This window comes from Brienomyrus brachyistius, chromosome 23, assembly GCF_023856365.1.
Source record: "Brienomyrus brachyistius isolate T26 chromosome 23, BBRACH_0.4, whole genome shotgun sequence".
NCBI classification, from domain to species: Eukaryota; Metazoa; Chordata; class Actinopteri; order Osteoglossiformes; family Mormyridae; genus Brienomyrus; species Brienomyrus brachyistius.
The window spans coordinates 11,321,405-11,347,666 of NC_064555.1; the positions used below are offsets into that span (position 1 = coordinate 11,321,405).

At 41.6% G+C, this 26,262-nt stretch overlaps 2 protein-coding genes across 6 annotated transcripts in view; both read left to right on the forward strand.

The window, feature by feature from the left end:
• Nucleotides 1-12,453, forward strand: part of LOC125718935 (histone-lysine N-methyltransferase ASH1L-like) — a 58,423-nt gene extending 45,970 nt beyond the window's left edge. For both annotated transcript variants that reach the window (XM_048993242.1, XM_048993243.1), the window contains exons 21-26: nucleotides 1,730-1,820; nucleotides 2,063-2,201; nucleotides 2,407-2,579; nucleotides 4,681-4,847; nucleotides 7,614-7,986; nucleotides 10,626-12,453. In XM_048993242.1, the coding sequence (XP_048849199.1) occupies nucleotides 1,730-1,820; nucleotides 2,063-2,201; nucleotides 2,407-2,579; nucleotides 4,681-4,847; nucleotides 7,614-7,986; nucleotides 10,626-10,717 (1,035 nt within the window). In that variant the 3' untranslated portion in view covers nucleotides 10,718-12,453. The remainder of the gene's footprint in view (nucleotides 1-1,729; nucleotides 1,821-2,062; nucleotides 2,202-2,406; nucleotides 2,580-4,680; nucleotides 4,848-7,613; nucleotides 7,987-10,625) is intronic.
• Nucleotides 12,454-12,589: 136 nt separating this feature from the next.
• Nucleotides 12,590-26,026, forward strand: LOC125718955 (leucine-rich repeat-containing protein 71-like). Of its 4 annotated transcripts, none has more exons than XM_048993298.1 (18): nucleotides 12,590-12,778; nucleotides 13,108-13,196; nucleotides 13,423-13,461; nucleotides 13,791-13,922; nucleotides 16,079-16,195; nucleotides 17,158-17,233; nucleotides 17,503-17,577; nucleotides 17,753-17,821; nucleotides 18,043-18,202; nucleotides 18,307-18,390; nucleotides 18,519-18,593; nucleotides 19,010-19,123; nucleotides 19,399-19,486; nucleotides 21,577-21,689; nucleotides 21,983-22,000; nucleotides 22,434-22,545; nucleotides 22,779-22,870; nucleotides 24,456-26,026. In XM_048993298.1, the coding sequence occupies exons 2-18, from the start codon at nucleotides 13,115-13,117 to the stop codon at nucleotides 24,570-24,572; spliced, it is 1,563 nt and encodes a 520-aa protein (XP_048849255.1). In that variant the 5' UTR covers nucleotides 12,590-12,778; nucleotides 13,108-13,114; the 3' UTR covers nucleotides 24,573-26,026. The 4 variants fall into 4 exon arrangements, with proteins under 4 accessions (XP_048849255.1, XP_048849258.1, XP_048849257.1 ...); XM_048993301.1 differs by having other exon boundaries at nucleotides 13,861-13,922; XM_048993299.1 differs by lacking the exon at nucleotides 12,590-12,778 and adding an exon at nucleotides 12,795-12,909.
• The last annotated feature ends 236 nt before the right edge of the window (nucleotides 26,027-26,262 follow it).

The following is a 26,262-nucleotide window of genomic DNA, read 5'->3' on the forward strand; positions in this document are numbered from 1 at the left end:
CTAAGCACAGGAAGAAACTGATAAGTACCATTCTATGCGAAAAAAATATGCGTATGCTCAGTTTACGCACAAAACTGTTTATATACACTGTTGATAAATGAGATCCCTCATCTGATTTCACTGTGTAATTCTCTACATAGTAGTCTGCATAGATTTTTCTATATAGGGAACAGTGACTGAGTGAACAATTTCAATAACAGCCACAGCTTAAATATGTTGAACTTAAGCGTGTCACTATGACAGTGGAAACCACAAACATTGAAATAAGAGCAGGAAGTAATTTTCCTGTCACTGACGAATGTCCCACATGCTCATTGTAAAAGTAGTGTTTCCCCAGCTAAAGTTTGTGCCTGACCGTTTCTGTTAGCTTTCAGCCCTGATAGCCTGCTGATTAGGCCTGATTAAGCCACACACTAAATGAGTTGCTTAAATTTTAAAGATTTTAATTGAAGTTCCCTTAAAACCATATTTGTTAACTGGCTTCCTTTAATGTTCCAGTCATGTTAAATAAAACTGCTGTTATTAATAATTGAAATATTAAAAAATGACTTAAAAAGTGGTCTTTCAGATTTACTTAATTTTGCTATTTCAAGTTAATAAAATTTTCATAATGATTTCTTAGAATCTCCTATAGCCCTTGAACAATTAATGAAACATATTTTAATAACCTGACCAAGGGTTCCCATCTATGGAGTCATGAAGTGTCTTAAAAAGAATAAATCTTTAGAAGAATAAGAAAATAAATGTTGAGTAAGAAAGTAAAATATATCTAAAAATTAAAGAATAAGAAAATAAATGCTTTTCTGTGTTGCTTTTTCCCTATTACTTTTGCTTTTTTAGAAGGGCCAAGCTGTCAATCAGCTGCCTCTGGGGGGCTTCCTGCCCAGACTGAGTAGTGAATCGTGGGTATGCACATGATGTCACAGTAGGCAGAATATGCCCACTGAGGAGCAAAAAACTGTGGCAGAATTAGCTTTCAGCTTGAATTCCCGAAAACATCTAAAATGGGAAGGATCTGTTGTGAGATTGATTGTACAGAAGGATTTCACAAGAAATTGCACCTTTTTTGCAGACTGCTGCTAACTAAAGAAAAGTAGCAAATGGATTTCTGCAATCCGCAGAAACAACTGGAGTCTGAGCTTCGAAAAGTGGATTTGCAGTCATTTTGTGTCAATTATATTGAATGTTTGGGTAAAATCATACCTCAGGTTATATGCTGTATTGGCTACTCATCAATTAGATATTTTGCATCATTCATTTATATTCTGTGTAGCTGTAAAATTTTTGTCAGAATTTATAATTTAATTATTTATTTATAATATTCATGTTCATGGCCCACCGATCCTTTGGGAAGTCCCTATTGAGTCGAGCTGCCTTTAATTTGAGCAGAGAATTGTTTGTTACGCAGTTTACCCCAGTAAAATTGGCTATGTTGTGGTATGTTTGCCTCTCAGTCCATTTCAGGGGGTGTGTCCTGGTGGGATGGCCCACCCAAAGCCAATTGTTTGACAAAAGCAAATGCAAAAACAATATTGAAAAAGCAATAAAGAAAAGCATTTATTTTCTTATTCTTTTATTTTTGTTTGTTTTACTTTCCTGTCCAAGTTTGTTCTTCTTATTTATAATTATTATTATTACTATCATGGCAGCCCTATCACTCCATACCCACCAGCGTTCTTGAGGCAGTCTCCGAACAACTTCCATCAAAATGCCACCTGCTTTGTTACAGGAAGTACCCATGGTGCCACAGCCAAGCTACGCCCAGTCTGGATCCATCTACTACATCTGCTTGCTGCGCGATGACCTGCTGCTGCACCAAGGTGGGCGGGGCAGGATGCTGCTCTCTATGTGTCTTTGTATCTGTTTGTCTTTCTCTGTGTCTGTCTCCTGTGTGTCTGCGTGTGTGTCTGTTTGTCTTTGCGTCTGTGTTTGCGTCTCTTTGTCAGTGTGTGTCTCTGTGTTTGTGTGTGTGTCTCTGTGCCTGTTTGTGTATGTGTTTGTCTCTGTGTCTGTGTGAGTGTGTCAGTGACGATGCTAATTCCCAAGCCTGACGCCTTCATAGGTGATTGTGTGTACCTGATGAGGGACAGTCGACGCACTCAGGATGGTCAGCCGGTCAGACAGTCCTACCGCCTCCTGTCTCACATAAACAGGGACAAGCTGGATATCTTTCGCATCGAGAAGCTCTGGAAGAATGAGAAGTAAGAGAAAAGTGTGCCAGTTGAGTTGGTATTGGTCTAATGTTTCCAAGAGTAACTGCCAGTTAGCAGGCAAAACAGTTCATGTCTCACTGCAGAATGGGGCCTGTCAGCAATTTAAGACGTAGCACAGCATGATGAAAATGATGCTTGAAATATGCCCCTTTGCCCTCCCCTTCCCTCTCCACTCTTCTTTCTTGACCACTAGTGGTGAGCGCTTTGCGTTTGGCCACCACTACTTCCGGCCTCATGAGACGCACCACTCACCCTCACGCCGCTTCTACCACAATGAGCTCTTCCGGGTGCCGCTGTATGAGATCATCCCACTGGAGGCAGTGGTGGGCACCTGCTGTGTCCTTGACCTCTACACCTACTGCAAGGGTGAGGCCCAGCTGCGGAGCTCTGCCACTAGCAGTATATGTACACTCATTGGCCACTTGATTAGGTACACCTGTTCACTGACGCAAATATCTAATCAGCCAATCATATATAAGAAGCACAACGTATGAAATCATTCATATACAGGTCAGGACAGGTCAGGACCTTCATCACATCAAACGCCAAAATGGGGAGGAAAGGTGATTAAGATGACTGTGAATGTAGCATGATTGTTGGTGCCAGACGGGTTAGTATGAGTATTTCAGAAATTGAAAACATGCTGGAATCTACTGGAATTCTCACGCACAACCATCTCTAGGGTTTAGAGAGAATGGGCAGAAAAAGAAAATAACATCCAGTGAGCAATGTTTCTCTCGGGGTAAAAATGCCTTGTTGATAGCAGAGGTCAGAGAAGAATGGCTAGACTGGTTCAGGCTGATAGAAAGGCAACATTAATTCAGATGACCCCTAGTTACAACTAGGGTATGCAGAAAAGCATCTCTGAATGCACAACACATTGAACTTTAAAGCAGATGGGCTTCAGCAGCAGAAGACCATACTGGGTGCCATTCCTGTCAGCTAAAAACAGGAAATTGAAGCTACAGTGGCCACAGGCTCACAAAATTAGACAATGAAAGATTGGGAGAATGTTGCCTGGTCAGATGAGTCCCGGTTTCTGCTGTGACATTCAGGTGGTAGGGTCAGAATTTGATGTAAACAACATGAAAGCATAAATCCATCCTGCCTTGTATCAACAGTTCAGGCTGGGAGTGGTGGTGTAATGGCTTGGGAGATATTTTCTTGGCACACTTCGGCCCCTTAGTACCACTTGAGCATTGTTTGAATGCCACAGCCTACCTGAGTATTGCTGCTGACCATGTCCATCCCTTTATGACCAGTGTATCCAGCTTCTAATGGCCGGTTCCAGCAGTATAATGTCCACAAAGCTCATATCATCTCAGACTGGTTTCTTAAACATGATGCTGTACTCATATGCCTTCCACGGTCACCAGATCTCAATCCAATAGCGCAGTGGTTCTCAACGTCTTTTATTACAAGAAGCCCCTGCATCCACCAATACTTTTTTTTCTCAGTTTATGACATTGCTGTCAAATTAGAAGGTGAATGTTTATGAATAAAATAACTAAATCTAAAACCTGTTTGGCAAATGGCTCTAACATCAGAAGCCTGACAGCCAGAAAACATGAACTTAATAACTGAAAAGTTCCTGATTTAAGGCATTTGTAAAACAAACATTGCAAGTTATTATTTACATTGTTTTAATATGAAATGGCCATCTGTCAATGATTCCACTCTTTTCCTCTCCATCAGTGTCCCTGTGAGACACTGCTAAGGAAATGGTCTGTTTTTAGCTGTAAATTCTGGGATTCTGTGTAATGTCACAACCAAAGCTCTCATGCTGTTTACAACCAGGAAGAAATACTATTAAGTTTCTATTTTAAAAAATCCTTAATAAAGCCCTCATTTTAATGCATTATATGTGTATTGATATAAATGGCAGTGTCATTCTGCATTTCATTTTGAAAATATATCAATTACAATTATAATACTTTTTTCTATGCTTTTGAAGTATATTATGTGCCCCCCCTCTCCTTGCTGAGGCCCCCTAGTGGCCTTCAACCCCCCCGGGTTGAGAACTACTGCAATGCAGCACCTATGGGAGGTGATGGAATGGGAGATTTGCATCATGAGGGGGCAGACAACAAATCTGCAGTAACTCTGTGATGCTGTCATGTCAACATGGACCAAAGTCTATGAATGTTTCAAGCACCAAGCTGAATCTACGCCATGAAGAATTAAGGCAATCCTGAAGGCAAAAAGGAGTTAAACTCGGTACTAGCAATGTGTACCTAATAAAATGGCCAATGAATGTATATACATACACACACCTCTGAATCTCCCCCCCCCATAGAAATCAAATGTATTATTGATCTTGTAATCTGCACTGAGGATTACAAGGTGAGTGTTAAGAGTATGTCGTAATCTTTACTGCTTTCTCTGCTGGTCACACCCCACAAGAATGCAGAATACCGTTAATGCAGGAAAGCGTACATGCTCCAACACACAGCTGCCTCCTCTGCAGGGCGACCCAAGGGTGTGAAGGAGCAGGACGTTTATATCTGCGACTACCGGCTGGACAAGTCAGCTCACCTCTTCTACAAGATCCACCGCAATCGCTACCCCGTGTGCACCAAGCCGTATGCCTTCAGCCACTTTCCCAAGCGGCTAGCCCCCAAGAGGGATTTCTCAGTAAGGAATGCGGGGAAGGGGTGACATGCTGATGCGAGTAAATGACCGTGCCTGGCAGTGCTAATTATATTACCGGGATTTTGAAGATTACATGTTGTTTTTGGACTGTACCACCATCACCACTGCCACAGACCATTTGATTATTAAGATGATAACTTAAGAACCATTTGCTGGATCTTTTTAAATCTATGCAGATGCATGCTATGGGTGACTAGCTGGAACAGATTAAATTTTGAGACAGATTGAAGCAGCGCTGCAAAGTGGTAACAAAATAAAGGCACTTGGTTTTTTGACACTTGATGCCATTAAGATGGTAATTCAAAACATTTTTGTTTTGTTTTTTCAAACTGTTTCAAACCCTACTTAGTGGACATTTAACTTTGTGAATGTGAAAAAGTAGTCAAAAAGTATTTGAAGGGTCTTGTTACTGCTTGACAAAAACATTATATGGATGAAGATCTAGTTTAATTTTAAAAGATTTTACGCAGCTTTTTCAAACTTTTCAGGCATATCGTATGGTTGACAAATTGGAAATGATAAAATTTTGAGATGGATCTCCCCAAAAATTTAAAGTTTATGTGAATTTTTTGTTGCTAGCCCCTCCATTCGGCAATTTTTATCCGTGGCACTTCGGTAGCTGTTCAGTGAAATGCATTGTGGGGAACTTGGCAAAATTTATTATGGGAGAATTTAGTCTTATGTTTGTTGGAGAGGTGGGGAGAATGCATGAGGTAGGCTTGTGTTAGTAATATTGTTGCTTGACTACGGTATTTTCATGGCAAAATGTATCATCGGTGACCCCCCCGGCTTGGTCTAGTCAGTGATGGCATATGAAAGAATATGCATAAATGCAGTGGACCTAATTACATTAACACTAGTAACAGGAACTGCTGTGTGTGCGTGCGTGTGTGTGTGCACATGTGTGTGTGTGCGAGTGTGTGTGCCTGCGTGCGCATGTGTGTGCGTGTGTGTGTGTGTGCGTGCGAGCGGGTATACCTATCCTTATGGGGACACAATGTCCCCATAACGTGATAAATATCCGTTTTATAAAAAATACTATATAAAAATTGTTGACTTATGAAAAAACTAAAAATGCAAAAACTTGGTTACTTATGGTTGTGGTTAGGGCAGGGTGGGGGTTAAGGTTGTCATAGTTAGCATTGTCCCATAGAAGTGAATGAGCGGGCCCCATAAGGATAGGTATACCCTACATGTGTGTGTGTGTGTGTGTGTGTGTGTGTGTGTGTGTGTGTGTGTGTGTGTGTGTGTGTGTGTGTGTGTGTGTGCCCACTTTAGACACAATGACGTGGAAAAACCATGAGATTCTGAAAATGCTGATTGAGGTCAAGTTAATTATTTAACTAATTGGGAACTGGCAATTAGAGGATGATGAGGTTGAAAACTCTGACAGCAAAGGAATCTATGGGTGTGTTTTCCTGCTTTGATGATGTTCTGGCTTTTGTTGTGTGTTTGGGTTGCAATGTAATTTACAGCAAAACAGTACATCTGTGTAATCTACTCATTAAAGGCAAATTCATAACAAAATACCTGACACATACTGTAAACAAGTAAGTGGTATCTAAATGACTACAAAGCATAGATTTTGTCCATTAGAAAAATATATAGGAGAATAAGTTGGCAATGGGAGATATTTTATGTATTATTATAAAGATATAGATTCAGAGGGGTTGACTGCAAGATCTGAAACATATTTTCATACAGTATATTCATGCACTTCACTCCATAATCCAGTTAGAATTTCTATAGACAAGAATATGAATAACCAAAATGAAAAAATAAGTAAAGGATTCAAAAAAGGAAATTGGGAACACAAAAAATAAATGATCATGTACACAACTTTTGTTGAGCTCAGTTTAGTATTTTGTGTTTATGGAAACAATTGAAAAGAAGAAAAACTATAGAGCTTCATATGTGCCACTACTGTGTTATTACAGTTCTAATTATTATATCATGGAATATGCTGACGTAAATGAGGAAAATACAAAATGTCATATACAGTCCACCCTCTATATCTATGGAGCATTCGTTCCAGGACCCACTGCAGATATCAAAATCCATGGATGCTCAAGTCCTTTGTATAAAATGTCGTAATATTTGCATATAACCAACGCACATACGGCCATATACTTTAAATCATCTCTAGATTACTTGTAATACCCAATACAATGTAATGCTGCATACAGAGCCCCATTTTTTAGGGAATAATGACAAGCAAAAAAATCACCATAGTATAACAGAAAGCTCTCTCTTCATTCTCACTTCATTCATGTGTCTTCAGTGTAATGCTCAGCTCATGGCACCTTTATCATTCTAAAGATAGTGTCATGAGAGGGATAGTGGCCCTGGACAGGGGGGGTTTATTTTATTCACCTATGAAAGATGAAAATCTACACCTGAAAATCTACGCCCCCCCCCCCCCACCCCCACCCTACACGCCTTCATTCTCACTGTCAGGGGCCATCCAGTCTTACAGCCAAGTTTCAGTGAAGCAGGAGTCATCTTAAATGTTTAATGGAAACCCAGTTATGCAGTTGCAAAGCAGATGTTAAGAAATTGTGTATATAATAAAAATTGATCATCATTTTTGCTGATAGGCTTCAGCCTAAAAGCAGTCAGTTGGCTCTTCCCAGGGTCCTTTGCCAGAATGACCCCATTAAAATACCCCCTGTGTAAATGGGTTTACTCCATGTGCTGTGTAGCTGGAAGGCACTGTAAAGTCACCTGACACAGTGTTTGTGTCCCCAGCCGCACCATGTGCCTGACAGCTACAGGAGGAACGGAGGACGACCTTCTTGGAAGAGCGAGCGGCCCAAGCTGGCCTCAGCAGGCGTGGTGGGTCACCCATCCTCAGGTGACACAGGCGGGGGGCCACGCTTCAGCGGCGAGGAGGGTGACTCAGACACTCCCAGCGACATCCCCCCGCGGTCCCATTCCACCATGATGTCTCCGGCCCCTCCTGTGCAGGAGTGTGGTGCCGACGAGGAAGGGGAGCAGGGCGAGAGACTGAGTTTCTCCTCTGCTTCCCTTACCCTCCCTGAGTCGGAAAGGAGGGAGGTACAGAGGCAGCGTCTGAACAAGATCCTGCTGAATCTGCTGCATCAAGCGCCTAGCAAGACCGGTGAGTAGCGTGGAAGCTCTGCCTGCAGCCACTCTCCAAGGCTTGAACGAGTGTGAACATCTCAGACAAACATGAAACAGTGGCTTGATTAATGTCACATTTTACAAGAGCACCAGTTTTATATTTATTTGTTTGTCTTCCAAGCACTTATTCTGGTGTGCACAGGGCACGATGCTGGTGTACACCCTTGCTAGGATGCTAGCCCGTGACACGGGGCACACATGCATATACCCACGTGCAGTTTAGGAATACCACTTAGCCAAACTGCATATCCTTGAACTCCTGGAGGAAAGAGGGCTGTGAGGAGCCATTGGGCATCACACTCATGCACAGGGCTGTCACAATCATGAAATCTTTGTTGACAATTAATTGTCAAACAAATAATTGCGAGTAATGATTTAATTCTCTTTTTTGTTCATTTTATAACATTATCAACCTTATAATGAATTGAATATTGAATACTGGAACATATAAATAAAAAATTCATTTTGGCTTGGTAACATTTTCAAAAAATGCACTTTGAAATCCATGTTATTTTGTTCTATGTGCCAAATTTGACAGGGCATTTCTCAAAGATTTTCTATAATGTATACAGAAGCATAGGGTTTTTTGCAGTTGCTGCAATAGGGCAAGGATTTGATATGACCTCAAATGCAGCGGACAGAATGTTGTGAGGGTGTGGGACGAAAGACACAGCAACCAAAATGAGGGCAAAGCAAGATGGGTTTATTCCACTGGCAATGGGAGGAAAACAAAGGGATTGCAGGGGAGCACAACACTGGGATCAACAACAAGACAGGCGGGACTAACAACATCAGTGTCAAGACTGGGGAACACTGGACTGGGAGGCACCATTACACAAAGACTAGAACACGATGCAGCGGGAGAGCATGACACAAGGGTAGGAACGAGAGGTAAGACTGATGCTTAACAGGTGTGGCTTGTTAGAGCCACACTAGGGAGAAACAGGAGGGGCAGATTGGTAGGCCAGTCTACTCTGTCCCATTGCAGAGACGCCTGTACAGCTCCTAGACCTGCTGTTTCAGCCTAGTCAGTGGCACAAACTGAAATTCTCACACTCTTTTTTTCTACTGTTAAAAGAACTCTTACAACCTCCCAATAATACCGATCCTGCCTCATTTGATAATTGCAACTTCTTTTGCTTTTTCCAGGATAAAATTTCCACTTTTTACAGCTCTTTGGCTGCCGGTACTTCATATCTGCCTTTTACCCTGATCTCATTGCCTATCGCTATCCACCTTCCTCCCAAAGTTGGCTCTCAATCTTCATTCCCCTTGATTGGGCTGGGCGATTTGTGACATCGCATGTTATGTGCGTGTCATTCTCACATCGCAAGGCCCATAATATAAGAGATCAGGACTTTTCATATTATACAGTATACAGTATACAGATTTTTTTAAAATAATGTTATTTTGCAATACAGTTCCTTTTTTTTTTTTTTTTAAATCGTGGTGATAATGTTCACAGAGCGCATGCGAGAGGGGAGATAGGGGTCATGTTTCACTAAAACATTTTTACTTTGTTGTAGGAAACAAAACTTAGTTATCTGTGCAATTTTAATGATTGATCCTTTTCAAGATCGTCTAGCACAGGCGACCGCTCTAAGACTACACAGGAAGCTTGGCTTACCCCATAAAATTGCCATCCATCCATTTTCTGAAACTGCTTGTCCTATTCAGGGTCACGGGGGGTCCAGAGCCGATCGTAGAGGCTCTGGGCGCAAGGTGAGGAGCAACCCAAGATGGGGTGCCGATCCGTTGCAGGGCACACTCACACACCAGTCACCCACACACACACACACACACGCACTTAATGGCAATTTGATAACTCCAGTTAGCGTCAGCATATTTTGGACTGAGGGGGGAAACTGGAGTACCTGGAGGAAACCCCAGCACAACACAGGGAGAACATGCAAACTCCACTCACATGGAGACCTGGTCGAGACTCAAGCCCTAACCCAATGGGTGTGAGACAACAGTGCAAAACACTGCACCACCAAGTCGCCCCCTCAGATTGTCAAAAGATTAAAATTGTAATCTATTTTACTAATTGAACCACAGCACTGATTTTTCCATGGGAGTTACTTTTGACAACATGAATGTTAATTTTCCTTTTGAAGCTACGATAAATATAGCTCCTACTGTACATGCCCAAAAATATTATTTCTGAGGAGTTCTGCTCCTGAAAATGGATATACCAGATATACAGTGATCCTTCCACGAAAATTATTGGAAAATACTTCTTAGACAACAAAATTATTGTCTTTATGTACATAATTATGAAAATGATCAAACCAGCACTATAGTATGTGACTCTATAGTTTGCTTTTTAGTGCTTATAAAAACAGTTGATAACTTGACCAACATAACTTTGGCGAAGCATTGCAAGTATCTGGAGAGCTTAAACTGAACATAGCTTTTCCTTTGTGTATTCATACAATTGTATGAATTAACTGGATGAATTAAGCATGTAGAATGTTTTATTTGACTATACTTAGGTTCACCTAAGTATAATGTGTGATTGCATATTTATTGGATTTAGCCAGTATCGATATAGCATCAATCAGTGTTATCCTCCTTACTTACTGGCTTTTTCTTACTGTCTTTTTCTGTTTTTAGCTATAGATGTGACCTACCTCCTGGAGGAGGGACCAGGGCGCCGCCTACGTAGACGGACACTAGGATTAGCTGACTTCGGCGGCAGGAAATGATGCCGCCACATGCACTTATAGCTTGGGGAAGAAACAGCAGGGGGAAAACTTTGCACTGTCACCTCCTCAAGTCTGTCTTCTCTGTTTTCTCCAAAGGAGATGAAAATACATAGAAGGACATTATGGGTAGCTGGAAGACAGAATGTAGCCTGAGAGAACCTTAGAGATGGAAGGGCTGAGGGCAAGGACTCAGGCACACAGAGCGATGTATTACAGACAGTGAAATCTATCGGAAATGTGTAACAAAAACCCCAGCTGCAGCAGAAGATCCTCGATAAAAACTTGAAATAAAGTGGTAACACTATAAAGCAGGAAGTAAACACAGAAAAACGGGCAAAGCCTCAGCACAGTCATAGAAAAACTCGGAGGGTGGGAGATGTCACAGGGTGATATGGTGACCTGTAGTTCCACACAGGGACCTGTGTCATAATCTGAGAATGGCCACTAAGTTGATGAATCCTCAGATATATTTAGCAGAGTTATGATGACTGAGAAGATGAAGGGCTTGTGCTTGAATGGCATGAATTCAAAGGACTGACGTGTAGCTGAAGTAGCACAGGTTGGCGCTCTCTCTCTCTCTCTCTTCTCTCTCACTTGAGCAGTCGGCTCACGGGGAGAACATTCATCTCTGCATGCTCATTTGGCATGACTTCATAGACTCTTAGGGGTGTAGGAGTTCATAAATGTCACATGCCAAAATGAAAGAAGATATGTGAGACTAACACAGGTTTTAAGTACGCGAGCATGGGCAGGGACGTTTGTGAAAGATTGCTCATAAGGCTGTTTTTTCCCAGAGAGTCTTTTTTTTTGTTTTCATGGTAAAATTTATGTTTTCATTTTAACGTTTAATAAGGTTATGGATGGCCTGGGACAAGACTGTAGGAAATCCACTGGACTGATCCATTCTGTCCAATTTGGACTGTCAGAATAAGGCTGGCTTAAAAATTGTTGCAAGCTAAGTTGGTCAGTGTTGCTGATGTAGGCTACAATGGAGTCTGAAATAGCAATATCATATAATAGATTTGGTTTTTCATGTATTGTACAGGATCCGGACAATGGAGCCTACTTGTATTATTATTAATATTACTATTATTGTTATTAATAATTTTGCTGCGGTTGCTAGTATTGTTGTCAAATGTAAGCTTGATGCAGCAAGAAGGTGTTTATCTCGTGACATACAATTTTACAGCGTTTTTTTTTTTTGCATATATATTAATTGTATGTAAATGCTGAGGAAGGGGGGGGGGCAAAGAGAAGGCAAATTTCGTACAAGATGGAAGATGTAGAGGCAGTAACCTACTGCCCGGTTCATGATTCCTGAGGAGGACATTAACCCCTGATTTGCTGCAAAGTGTTGAACACTAAAAAAGCAACCCAACATGGTTACGTATTGATATTTAAAAGAGGCAACAAAAAAAAAAATCCGTTAACTCGATATCTATCTTTTTAATGAAAAGCTATTCTAATTTTGTGAAAGCTGTAATAAATGTGTTGCTTGTATTTCTGTGTGCATTTGTGTAATTTTATTTTTGTTAATTTTTTAGACAATCGCAAAAAACTAATGCTAATTTAAATGGACAGACTGATGGACATTGTGTGGGATTCAAAAGTTTGTCCCGAGTTCTTCCACTCTGGTTAAAAGTTTGTAATTATGATTCTAAAGTCTTGACAATGCTCTTTGTTTTTACTTTTTATATTTTATTCATTTTTTAAAATAAACACTACATTACAGTAAACAGACGATAATTGTTGTCATTACAATACGTTTACTTGTCCTTTTTCCATTTCTTACTTCCAGTCATTTATTTGTGAACAATTCGTATATAGGTCTCTCTTTCTAAACAAAACTGCAGTGGCGCAATGTCCGCATGCTTACAAGACTGGGGATTCCATTCCTGCCTTCGTTCTGTTTGAGCGGGTTTCCTCCTGAAATCCAAAGTCATAGACTAATGTTTCTAAATTATTCTGGGGTTTGAAGTAAAGAGTTAACAGCAGATCACGTGATCTCCGCCGACATTGCTATGGAAACATCAAAGACGCTGTCCGGTGAGCATATTTGAGGTATGTATAACTGTATAACTACATAGGTTACCAACGCACCCCATGCCAAATATATATGGTGTTTGCTGAGCGAAATAAGTTTTTATACACGAACGTATAATTGTTTTTGTACCTAGAACAGGTCCCCCTCGGTAAATTTTGCCGAACGGGCTCGGGTTGCAGCTTTATGACCCCGCAATTTAACAAATACAATGAATACTGGTGTCTCGTTGTGTAGTTTAAACATGCTATTTACCAGAAACGTTGAAAATATTAGAAACGATCGCTTTCGGTGATAGAAATTCTGTCTATGACCTGCTGCTTTGAGATCTCTGCTGATGTCACCGCAGGATCTGTATGAATATGAAAAGGAGAGGGGAGAAGCCCCCTAAAGAAAAGACAGACAGGGGGTTGCCGGCAGCTGAAGAAGAAACAGCGGGTACAGACCTTGTTAAAGAGACATCTGTGTTTAATTAGCTAACTGTGCATTATTTATGGGCTATTAGATTTGGCTTTTCCCTCTCTGACTCTATCTGTGTCTGCCAGCTGTCTGTCCTTCAAGCGTGTGTCTGTGCGTTGTTTCCAACTGTCTATGGTCAAGGTGCCAACTTGAACTTGAATATCATTCTTTTTTCTTTTCCTCACTCCATGCATTATTCCACAAGCACTGAATATTCAAGAAGAACCCTCAGCCCAAAGTATTGGTAAGGCTGCATTCATTTGACCTTTTTTATTTTTAATTATTATTTTATTATTTCATTGTGCCGGTTACCTCTGGATAATCTGGTTTCTTCCCATATTCTGATAACTTGCCATTATATGAATTAGAGTCTCAGATTCCCCTCTTGCATGTGATTGTGTTTGAGTGTATAGCTTGCAGTGGCTTGGCCTCCTGTCCAGCATGTGTCCTGCTCTCGCCACAATCCTGTAGATTGAGAGTCTATGGGTAATGGATTGATTTGGCATTTTAATACAACACATTGTAAAACTTGCAATGTTAGCTTTAACACCATGCCTTTATATGCATCTGCAGATGAGTACCAGTGCTGTGGTAGCCTGGAGGTTGATTTTCCTGAGGTTTGTGCTCTGTTGGGAATGAACAGGATTCCTATGGTGACCACACAACCTAAGGCCTCATCGCCGACTGCTGAGTCCAGCCCCACTGGTAGGTGCAGATCTCAAAAACAGTGCAGGTACACCAATAAAGTTCTGTTTATATACTATAGCAAATGTTGCTCTTAGATTATATTAATTGTGCACAACACAATACTGTGAAAATATGGTTATTACCAATTTGCTGCCATCAACTAGCACTCTAGACAACCATATAGGATGCAGGGGACAGCTAATTCAGTACCTGGGAGTAGTGCCTTACTCAGAGTACATCAGTGGTACCTTGCTGGTTGGGGATTCAAACCAGCAATCTTTCAATAGCAAAGGCACGTTCCTACCCATTAGGCCACCACTGCCCCACCACTACTGCTGTCCCATGGTGAAATGCCCAAAATGTTCAATCTGGTCATTTTGGCTTCAAGTGAATGTTTAGGCTTGAAATGATCAAAAACCCACGTTTGTTTTCCTTTTGGTCCGTCGCATTTTAAAAGTCTTTAGCAATCACCATCTTTTGAAGGCATCATTACCATTATTACTTAGAAATGTGTTGCTATGTGTTACTCTTATCAAGGAGGTATTTCTCACTCATTTGACTGATCATGGCCACAGCTTTTCCAAATCCTTGCATTAGCAGATGAAACTCAACTGCAGAAGGTTCACTAAGGGGGAAAGCCGGCTGGTACTAATGCCTGTTTTCATAATATTCCATATCATGTATGACTTAGATCAGTGTTACAGAGGTGAGCTGAAGCAGGATGCAATCCTCAAGCTAATAAATACCTTTATTAGCCTGTATCCAGAGAAAACATTAATTAGGCAGTTTCTATCTATCAGGGACACTGCTCTGTTTAAGAAGACTCCTTCCATTGTGGTAACACAGTATGTTATACAAACCACCCCCCCCCCCCCCCGCTTTTACTTATTGATTATTAAAGGGCAGACAGAAACCAGAGAAGAAAGGTGGTACTAATTTGTAAAAATAATAAATTATTCATTCATTTTACTTTTGTTACTCAGATATCCATATTGAAACTATTTTTTTTTTCAGTTGACAGATATTTAAAGAAGTTTTAATAGTTTAACATCCTCATTTAAATAAAATCTTAGCCAAAACACAACACCCAGATCCAAATTAGTTTGGAGGAAATGGGGTGTAAGTTTCTTTACTCAAACTACATCAAGGTCAAATGCATGGCATGATGTGGTGTGTGAACTCACTCTTGGGTACAAAGGACTTATTCTGGAATCCTTAAACCTTGATGCAAATAAGTAAGTAGCAAGGTGTGAATGTGGGTTTGGCCAGTTCCCTTCATTGGCACTGATGGAAGTGCAGATGTGAATGAATAACATATACAGCCTTAAACAAAACGAAGGTGCTTTATTTGCCATTTGCACGAGTACAGGTATATTGGAATGCTTCTCTTCACTGACTCCATCTTGCTCTCCCTGGCTTGGCAGAGGGGGGTCACAGGACCGGGTCAGCTAACATGCAGCACCCCTGGAGCGGGGGTTAAGGGCCATGCTCACGGGCCCACGGACTTGAGACTCTCTGCCAAGGCCTGCTAAGACTTAGCCCACTGAGCCACTCAGCACCCCACATATGGCCTCATGTTGAATTGCTCCTGATTGAGTCATGTTTGATGAGTTGATTGCCTCCCAGGTCCATAGTACATAATATACACTGACCCACTGACTGAGAGATGCCTGTAAGCAGATGGAATAGAATATTAGTGGATGTATTGCTTAGTGCAAGACGTGCAGGAGAATGGGCAGCACTGCCAACTGTATAATGGCTCACTGTCCATATCTAACTTGTAACACAGTATGCATACAGTAATGTATGTGTGACAGCTACAATAAGCAGATATGATTCGGATACAGTTCCTGTACTGTGCTATTTTGTTACATTAAAACATATTTCCTTTATTTTGGTTTTGTAGGTTTTGTTATTGACATTTATGTTTACCACTGCAGACCACTGTAAACGGCAGTATTTTTTGCTGGCACGAATATAGCATATATACCATAAAGTCCCCAAATCCCACCATGTTAAAAAATATGATTTACAGTAAGTGCTACACTGTGAAATGTAACCACAAATTTGTATGAAACTTGAGCTACATGCACCCAGGGCCAACATTATAAAGTACTTATTTAAATACTGATATTCGAAAAGTAAGAAGCATAAATCTCTTCTTTATGTTGCAGAGGACAGTCTGGCAAAAGTCTGTGATGAAGCCACCACTCAGTGGTCTCCTGAGCCCCGTCTGCAGGCAGAGCTGGAGACAGAGGATCCCCACAGCGTAAGGGAGCTCAGGATCTTTGGTGAGCACCTCAATTAGCACCACCTGCTGAATGTGTCAACACAGTGTCTGCGCTCAGCTAGTTTGCTGCTGCCATCTCTATTTAGTCATGTTGATTCAAGATGAGGGAAACGGGGAGGAGAGGGTTGCTGACTTGGCTGGGGTGTTATTGGTATTTTGGGTATTCTGCTGTATTTTGTTTCAATACCCACCTGTGACAACACAATATGTAGTAACACTGCATTATGTAATAACTCGACAGATTGCAATGAACTGAATGATGATCATAATAATGATGATGATGATATTAATTGGGTAATGTTGCAATATAAAATTATAATGTAGACTATGAATTTGTGACATTTTATCAAATTACATAATGTGGTGTTATTGCATAATGTGTTGTTCACGGTGTGTGACAATGCATAATGTAGTAACCTCACATTATGTGATGAAAAATTGTTACATTTTGTGGAGTTATTACATAATGCGGCATCATTACATAATGCGTTGTAACTAATTTTTAAAATAACATCAAAATACGATATACCATAGTATAATGTCTTGTACGGTATAGCACTATTCAAAATGAGATACTACACCAGCGTAATGCTAGCTGGGGTGGGGTGTTGCAAGACTTGTTGACTTGGGAGGAGGCGCTGGTGGTAAGATTTGCCAGCTGCGGCTAAAAGGTGATTGTATTCAATTTACTGACCAGATGCAGCAGGGTTACAGCAATAAACCATCTTGCTAGTTAATTTTAACTCTACTGAATAGCAGAACAACAGATTTCTGTGACTTTGACTGTCATTTGCTTTGTCTTCTGGGAGAGGTGGGCAGTCTTATGTTTAATAAAGACTCTTTTTTGAATACTTCTTGTGGTGTTAGAGATCCGGGTTGAGTCAAGTAATAACAATAGAGCTCACGCTCAGTACAGAGTACTGATCCAAAGGCTCCGGTATTAACATGAGTTCCTCAAATCAGGCTGGAAGGCTGACGAGTTGACCATGCAGGCCCTGAGCAAGATACTGCCATCCCTGGGCAACCTACAAAGGCTGCAGTGAGTTTTGAGGAGATGGGGCACAAAAAAAGGGGAGTGGGAGCAGCCAGTGAGGCATGTGCTGTGGAATAGAGGTAAATTTTGAAGGACAAAGTCAGCCAGGAGGTGAAGATGAGAAGTAGCAGTGAGTGAAAAAAGCCTTAATCTTTGTTAGTGCGGGATATGTTGCTTTTAACTGAAGTTTTAAATACGTGTGTTACTTATAACTATTAATAAGCTGTTAATTGTTTTAAGTGATCTGACAATATGCATATATGTCATTCATACAGTCTATGGAGAGCAGGCTTGACTGAGCAAACTCTAACTTCGTTAAAAACCACTGTGTCTCTCTGTCTCAGCCTCAGGTAATTGGCCCCCGGGAGCAGTGTGTCCATTAGCCTGGATCTCATTAAGCCTCCAAGCCTCTTTGGCTCTAACTGTAGCACTTTTCCTGTAGATGAATTAAGATGTAACCGAAAATCGGTGCCACAAGGACTGTCTGCCCTCCACTCAGGCTGCACTCCCCCATCTCTCTGACAGGACTGTGGTTTTAGAAGGAAATCCCCTTCCAGATCAAGCTTTCCACATCCTCATCGCGGAAGACAGCCCGTGGGTCTTTATCAGTCTCTCACAAATGCTCCACACGCATGAATGCAGACACACAGAAATACACACCACATATACAGATGTACAGATAGATACACACACTACACTGACACACATGCACAGGCACATGGAAAGCAGGTTCAGGTACCTCATTTACTGGTCCTTTCTGATCTCTCCGAACATTGGCCCTTGTGCCAATGATCATCATCCTGCCCTATTCCTAGGCTGACCCACCTGTCCCTGCGGAATAACTGCTTAGGGGAGAGAGGAGCTCATCTCATTGGTGCTGCACTGTCCACAGCAAGAGTGGCTAACAGGAGCTTGCAGTACCTCAGCCTGGCCTTCAATTCAATTGGGGATGTAGGAGCCAAACACATCGCCCAGGTATAGCATTAAAAGCCAAAAAACAGTTAGACTGAGATGCACTTTGCAGTTTAATGTGAATAGCTGAAGAAACCATCAAAATTCCATCTTCCTGTAACTTGCAGGGACTGCGGCTAAATCGGACCTTGTTGTGTCTCTCCTTGGCCTACAATTGCATTGGGGATGCTGGTGCTGCATATCTGGCAGAGGTATGTACCGTCTGAGGCTTCTTGCTCTGTAAATTCATGCTGTGATAGGTCTGTATGCAGACTGTGTGCCGTATATTCTGCTGACCCCTGTTTCTTCAGTTTGGAGCTCCTCTCTGCTTTCTCCACAGGTGCTGGGGCCCTTTGCACTCACTCATGAGGAGATCGTAGAAAGGAGAAGGCAGATGAGCAAGTGGAATTCCTTGGTGAGAGGGACATACCTACCGATAGGGACATGTCCACTGATGCAAACATATGTACCGAATGAAGCACATGTACATGATACCATGTACATGAAGGACATGATTATTTTTCTTAAGATTCCTCTCCATATAAATACCATTGATAATTTGTACTCTGTCTGCATTGTGTTGCTTTGTTGTTTCTCTCGTTTATTGTCCTTTATTCACATTACTTTGTTGGGAACGTCTGTGTTAACCCCAATGTTATCTACATTGTACCTTCAGTATACAGAACTGGTGGGGTTGGAATGGAGCGGTAATGTTTGACATATAGAGACAGAAACAGGCCACAGGGAAATGGGGGGTTGGAGTAGAACTGAGAATAAACTGAAAGGACAGAGAAAAGGGTGCTTCTCAGAGCCATGTGCCCCATTTTCCAGCCCAGCCAGATCCAGATAGCAGACTCCAAAAATGAGAGCTGGCTGTCGATCGGCAGCAGCTCTTCGCTGGAGCTCAGCATGAGCAGCGCCAATAGGAGCTCCACCAAGAAGAAGGTATCCCTACAGCAGTAGATCTCTGCCAACTTCACCTTCATGCTCCGCCAGGTTCCCTGCACTCTGCCATGCTCTACAGTGAACAGATGTGAAAACAGGCAAATTAGATGAGGTTATTACAATGATGGGTGGCAGAGGGGGGCAGGCTTTAAACAGAACACGTCAGCTGGGCAGTTCATGTAATGAAGATGGCTGGGTTTATAATTGTAGTGCTGAGGGTGCCATTCCAGATGGCTCATGTGTGTAGCGTGTTTTAGTCCACTCTCTGCATGCAGGACATGCCCAAGAGGGAGGAGAAACAGACAGGCAGCGAGGGAAATTTGACTCCTGGAAGGAAGGAGGAGACCAAGCTAACTGGCAAAGGTAAAGGAGCAGTACTGCAGGGATGTCAGCTTAGTGTACGTGGTGCTGTCCGAGTTCACTGGGGAGTGGATGAACTCCAGCTGCCTCCACCAAGGTGTGTGAGAGTCTCAGGCCAGGCTGGAGCCCCATCAGCCCACCCCGAACTGGGTATAAACCCTTCCAAAATGAGCAGAGAGGCAATACATTTTACTCTGACAATCCGTATGTGTTTGGATGAGCTACTACTAGAATTTGAAGACATGCGTCAGTCATAGAACAGCGGAGCCTGCTATGACCTAGTGTAGTGGATGTAGTCGATTTTTCCTGAAACTTTGCTGTACGGCACTGAAACCACCAGAGGGCAGGATTTTTTCTATTTTTGATGCAAAGGCAAATATGATGAATACAGTAACATATTTATACTGCATAGAATGTTGTGTAAACAGAAAGTGAAATGCATGAAAAAACAATCATGAAGTGATGCTTTCAGGCCTTAGGAAAAACTCTTCACACTCTGCAGAGTGTCAGCAGGGGGTGCTCCTGCTCCACTCTCCACCCAAATCTACCTATCAGTGAGTGATGTGCTGCTAATACCCTCGGTAGTTTAAAGGCACTTCCAGACAAACTGCTTTATCTGAGGATGTCAAACTCAGAGCTAAGCTAACGGGTACAGATACAGATGTGATCTCAGGTGTGTGTTTTGTGTTTTGGTTGAAGGACTGATGTAGTGTGCTGTCTCCTTTACCCAGGGATTCTTTTCAAGTTTTTGAATTCACCTTTACTTCTTTGTGCCTCTCATTAAATGTGGTGTTGTCCCCAGTCTGTGTTTTTTTTGGGGATGGGCGGTGGGGGGCATAAGCCCTGCTTTGTTGAATATTTCTGTCTTGGAGGCTGCCCCTGCCATTTGGCAGACCACAGCCCTACAGCCTACAGCCCACAGAAGTCACATGGCAGGTATGCAGCACTCTGATTAGTGATTGGCTGCTTCAAGGGGGATAGCCGTGTTGATGGTGACCTCCTTAAAGGGAAACAGATGTCGTCTCGGGGAAAATGCTTGCAAGAAGAACATGTTTTCCTTTGTAATCTGCGGCAGGGGAGGCCATTTTAATATGAATAGAAAACATTTAAGCAGGGGACTAAATTACCCCAGACCTGTCTTTTCCGTGCAATTTCCACATCTACTCTGTAGTTGCCCAAACAGCACCTGTATTATCCGACGTGTCATATGAGCTGTGCTACCACTGGAGTGGGATTAATTCTGTAAATTTACCTCTGGGTGTCATAATTTAACTGTGAGCTTTACGTATATGCAACAAAGAGGGCAGCCTAATAAACTGTTTGCTCACAGTGATAAAGAATCCAGCTCCTTCTGAAAGTGAATACAGTATGACTTTAATTGAACATGATGGAAACCAAACAGAAAGTGGTCTCTTTCTGCAGACAGGGAGAACAATTATCAGGAAATCTGCTGGAGTGCTGTGAACATACAGTGAATGGCAAATCAATGCCTGTTCAGTTACGGTGCCTCCTGATTCATCCTCATTACTCACATGCTTGAGCTGTAGGAAAAAACTGAAGAGATAACACATTGGCGATGGGCCAAATTCTGGAAATTTCTCTGATTTTTCAATGAGTGGCACCGGCTTCATACACTTTGGAAGCAGTTTAAGTTGTATACTTTTTTTGTACACGTTAAATGAAAATGTCACCTTTGTATCGGTAATTCTGGGGAGTTATTAACCACCATTATATCACAACGCTGTTGAATTCTCAAATATGATTGGTTAAAAAGGTGTTTATTATTTTTTTCACAATGACACATGTAGTGCCAGTCAAATCACAGTAGTAATCAATACACAATTATATTTAATCTTTAATTCTTACTTAAAATTCCAAATGTAAAACAATGTAAAATTAATAGTAATACATGGAAATTTAGCCAATGGCAGAAAAAAGTAGTTCTACTTATAGATTTGAAATAATGTCTTGGGTACCAACCTGCAAGCCAAATGTGTATTAACCATGGTATAAACAGGTTAATGCACGGCAAGCCATGCCTGAAACCTTATTTATTGTCATGCATTAACCTTACTTATCTTCCTGTCACTCAGGTCCTGACACCAAGTTGGCTCAGGGAAAAGGGGTCAAACCTGCTGCCAAAGAAAAGAATCTTTCTGTGTTTAAACAAGAGGTAGCAGATCAGGGGAGCAGATTCACGCACACGGTACTGAACACAGCGCCTTCTCAAATATGGATCATCATCGCCCATCTGCCTCCTTACTGCACCAAGCCAAGCCTGTTTTTCGCAAATCTGTTGTTTTCATTTCAGGCCAGAATCATGGAGCAGCATTTTTAAATGAAATGTAAACTACAAAAATGTGTGCCTAGACCTGAAACTGAAACTAAAAATTCTACCATATCTCTACACATCTTTATGAAGTATTAATTATTAGCTGTAGAAAACACTTCCATATATCTGCTGTAGTCACACAGGCTTCTGTCTTGTTTCATCCTCAGGACAAGACTGCGATCCCTGTGAGTATGGTACAATGTTACTGCTCCACCTATCCCTTCACCCTTTCATGGTTGCGTGCATGAAATTCTGTTACCAATTTTTCTTTGTCATATTCCATTCCATGCAGTTTAATTCAACTGCTACAGCAACAGTATCATCAAGTACACCTACTACATATACGTATAAACCTGCAAATACACACCATCAACCTCACATCGTGACATTAACTGATGTAAACCATAAGTCATCTAACATAAACCTCCAGAAGTATGGTGTAACCTCCAAACACACCACAAGAACCTCGAATCAGATGACGTAAGCCGCCAGACATATGATGTAACCCCCAAACACAACCTAAACTTAAAAGCACGCAAAATCTGCAAAACAGTAGAATAACAGCAGTATGAAGTGGGCTGTGGCCTTTGTTAGATTTTCTGAAGCTGTTTTCCTCAGGTAGCCGAGACCTCGGAGCCGGCAATCCCTGTGCTGGAGATAGAAGTACAATACCGTGAGGGGAAGGTCATTGTGCTTGGGAACGATGTCCTGACATCCCTGAACCTTTCAGGTCTCTCCCTTCAGTATGACAGTTCAGCAGGACACCATTCCAATAGCATTGCCTTAGCTCAGCCTTAACACAACCTTAGCGCAGCCTTAGCTCAGCCTTAACACTACCTTAGCGCAGCTTTAGCTCAGCTATAGCACAGCCTTAGCCACTTGTGCATGTGCAGGCAAGCAGTGCTCTAGCTTTACCCCTGAGTGATGTTTCTCTGGGGGTGCCTGCTCCCCTTCTGCTCTCAGGTAACAGGCTGACGGAGCAGTCGCTGAGCTCCTTCCTCTCATCTGTCAGTCAGCAGCCAGCGGGTGGAGGGCTGCTTCGCCTCTCTCTCTCTGTGAGTGTCTCTCTCTTAAGACCCCTTTGCTCTCCCTCCTGTTCTTTTCACAACATGTTTACATTATATAAAATGGGCAGAGATAAAGATCTGAATGACTTTAACAAGGGAAAAATCATCATGACAGTCAGCTATGGTCAGCTGTGGTGAGTTCCTACTGAGAGCGGTGCAAGGAGGGAAAAGCCACAAACTGCTGACAGGGTGTTTGGTAGCCAGGACTTGTCGATTCTTAGTGGCAGATTATTTTGATCATGGTTACATGAGCCTTGTGTCACAACATACGGCATCGAGCACATGCATGTATACAGGGATGCACATAACTGGTACTCAAGTATGCATTTGCTGTGTAAAGTGATAGACACTACAGTTTCTTGCCGTAACGGCGCCAGTGTGTAATTATGCTCTTACTACAAGAAATTATCATTCATCAGAGCTAGATGGTTCAGGTCCAGAATATAAGAATCCAGACCAAGATTTGGTTTCAACCAACCAGTTGAACATAAAGAGTTACAATCACAAAGTACTGAACTATCCATATATATATATATATATATATATACACACACACACACACAAGCCAGTATCAGGATTGTTTCCTGTCCTGCCCCAGTCCATGTGTCATCTCCCCATTTGGCCCAGCGGATGTCCTGTATTTCCCCAGGTTATTTGCCATGGCTCAGCCCATTGAGCTGCACTGCACCCTGGGCAACAAGACCACAAACTAGGAACTAAAATAAACCTGGGAAATGACAGGAAATGGGTTGACCAGCCACACCTGCTGGCCAAATGAAGAAACAATACATGGACCAGTGCAAGACAAGGAGAAATCCTGACATATATGTCTATGTACAGTACTGTGCAAAAGTCTTAGGAAATCAATAGAAATGTTTAAAGCTATTTAGGTAGGAGGTGAACTTTGCAAAAAAACACAATTTAACATTAGAATATATACAAATTAAGAATAACAATAAAAACTAGTAAGAATATTCTCCAAAACATTACTGATATCTAGTTGGATGGCTAGATGAACACCCCAAACAGTTCCCAAAACTCTTCAGGAGCACTTCAGCCAGTATTTATTAAATTTCACCACCAGCTCCTTTAATTAATTAATTTGATTAAATTTTTTAAAGTATTTTTTTTATAGATTAGCTGTAGAAGGTGTGCTAGTGGTTGAGTAAAAAAATACATGGGTGGACTGGATGGTTGCTGCAAATACTAGGGTGATGTTAGCAGATGTTTTGAAATGGCTAAGTTAACACACTTTGCTAGACATAATAACATAGTGTTACAACAACACGAAGCTCATTTAAACATCATTTGCTTTGACTGCCTAAGACTTCTGCACAGTACTGTATGTATCTATGTTTCTCTTACTTGACTGCCTCCCTGCCTTCTCTGCAATGATTTATTTGTCCTCTTGTTGCCTATACATGTACTACTCAGTCCAGTACCCCACTCTGTTCCTGTGTTTTTCCTGTAGTTATCCACTTTCCTGTTGCATCTGTTACTCTTGTCTGCCCCCCCATTCAGTTGTGCTTTTGTCATGATTTCTGTCATTTTGTATCTTTTTTTTCTCTTGCAGAGAAATTGTTTCCAAGAGGACTGTGACACTTTTCTAAAGTTACAGGAATTGATGACACTCAGAGATCCTCTTAGCAAAACTGTTCCAGTAGACGAGGAGCATGAACAGGCGGTGTAGCATTTTGTGTAGACACACATATACACAGTCATACACTCGCACACACATGCAATCATAGGCGACTCTCCCAGAGGGTGCAAGGTAAAAGAGCCCAACCAGTCATTCATCCTAATAGATACATTTGTAGAATAATAAATAACAAATGTATTTACAATAAATTATTATTACGCATTTTCAAATATAAATTTATAACATAATATAATTTTTTAAAATTTATATGTTCAAATAGCATTTTCACGTGAGGAGTAGGGGGTGCAATTGCATCCGCTGTACCGTGGGTAAAATTTGCAATGTACGCAATCACAATGTAATTGTGTACGCAATTACATAGCATAATTTTACTGGTGAATGAAAGAATGCACAGTAGACGTCTCTACAGTACAGATTCAGCCCACAAAAACGTTGTAAACAGCAAGTGAAGCAGGACTTTCTTCCTGAGAATCTGTAGTAGCTACTTTTTGCGGGACGGGTGAGGCACGTCGAAAGAACATCAAAATACAATCGCCAAATTAGGTACTCAGGGTACTGGGTATTGATAACACACCTAAATGCAAAAATCGGGTATCGTGTTTCCCCACACAGCCCCTTTGCAGCATGCATGTGCAGGTCTGTTATGGGCACGAGGATCAATGACAGGCATGCAAACTCTTGGCCTGGGAATACCAGGAAATACCAAATGAAGATGACAGAAAAGCATTTGAAGTAAGAATGTACTAAGAATAGGTTTTAATGCTGGGAATGGAGCAGATTAATTTAACATCCTCTTCATGGATGCAGGATTCAAACTGAGCCACCTGTTAGCACCTTCAAGCTGTTGTCTTCTGTCCCAGACAACAGGATGACATTTTTCATGTGATATATATGGCGGCTGGTGCCAAAGCTAAAAGTGGCTACCTACAGAGTTTCTACGAGGAAGTCTGGGCTGACTTCTCAGGCTGTTCCGCTAACGTTGATTCTTATGTTTTTATAAAAACACGAATGGGACATGGTCTTTTCTGTTCACTGGATACTTCACAAAAACAAAAAAAAATAAATAAGAGAACTCAGCTTCCTGTTGTACAGAAACCATCCACTGCGCCCCCCCCCCCCCCCATGTTTTTTACTGTATGATTTGGGAGGTGCTTACTATACTTATCTGACAACCACACATTACATTCAGTAGGATAAATATTATAATTGTCAAGAGACTGTATTAAATTGGAGGGGAATTAATCCAATGGTATGTGAATATACTGAGTAATCTCTCAAATTTCAAACTATATTGAGCAGAGGTTTGTGTATGAAAACATGAAGTAACACTGGGATACAAGCATTCCCCTGAACTCCCAGCATTTGGTGCAAGAGGAAAAATTATATAAAACCTATAAGTACCCAGAAAGATAATTTAGCTTCCAGAAAGCATTGGAATTATTCATGTGTAAAAAGCTAGGATATTGTTGTGAATTGGGGCAAAAATAAATATGAACCATTCAGAAATGACTCTTCTGTCAATCTGTTCAGTAGTCAGGACACCAGCCCATCACGGTGCACAAGCACAAACATCCTGACACACTCTGGGAAATGCGGAGATGCTACTTCACTGTGTTCACTGTGGTTTTGGTCTGCAGGTGAATGCCTGCATAATGCAGGAAGAACAAACACTACGTATCAGAGAGAAGCGCAAACTTCCAACCCTGAAGGTGTAAGGCTG

Excerpts from the sequence above, each read along its gene's own strand:
- LOC125718955 (XM_048993298.1), top strand. The coding sequence starts at position 13,115 with ATGAATATGAAAAGGAGAGGGGAGAAGCCCCCTAAAGAAAAGACAGAC. Across the intron at positions 17,822-18,042 it reads CTCATCGCGGAAGACAGCCC|GCTGACCCACCTGTCCCTGC; the intron begins GTGGGTCTTTAT and ends CCCTATTCCTAG. Across the intron at positions 18,594-19,009 it reads TGAGCAAGTGGAATTCCTTG|CCCAGCCAGATCCAGATAGC; the intron begins GTGAGAGGGACA and ends CCCATTTTCCAG.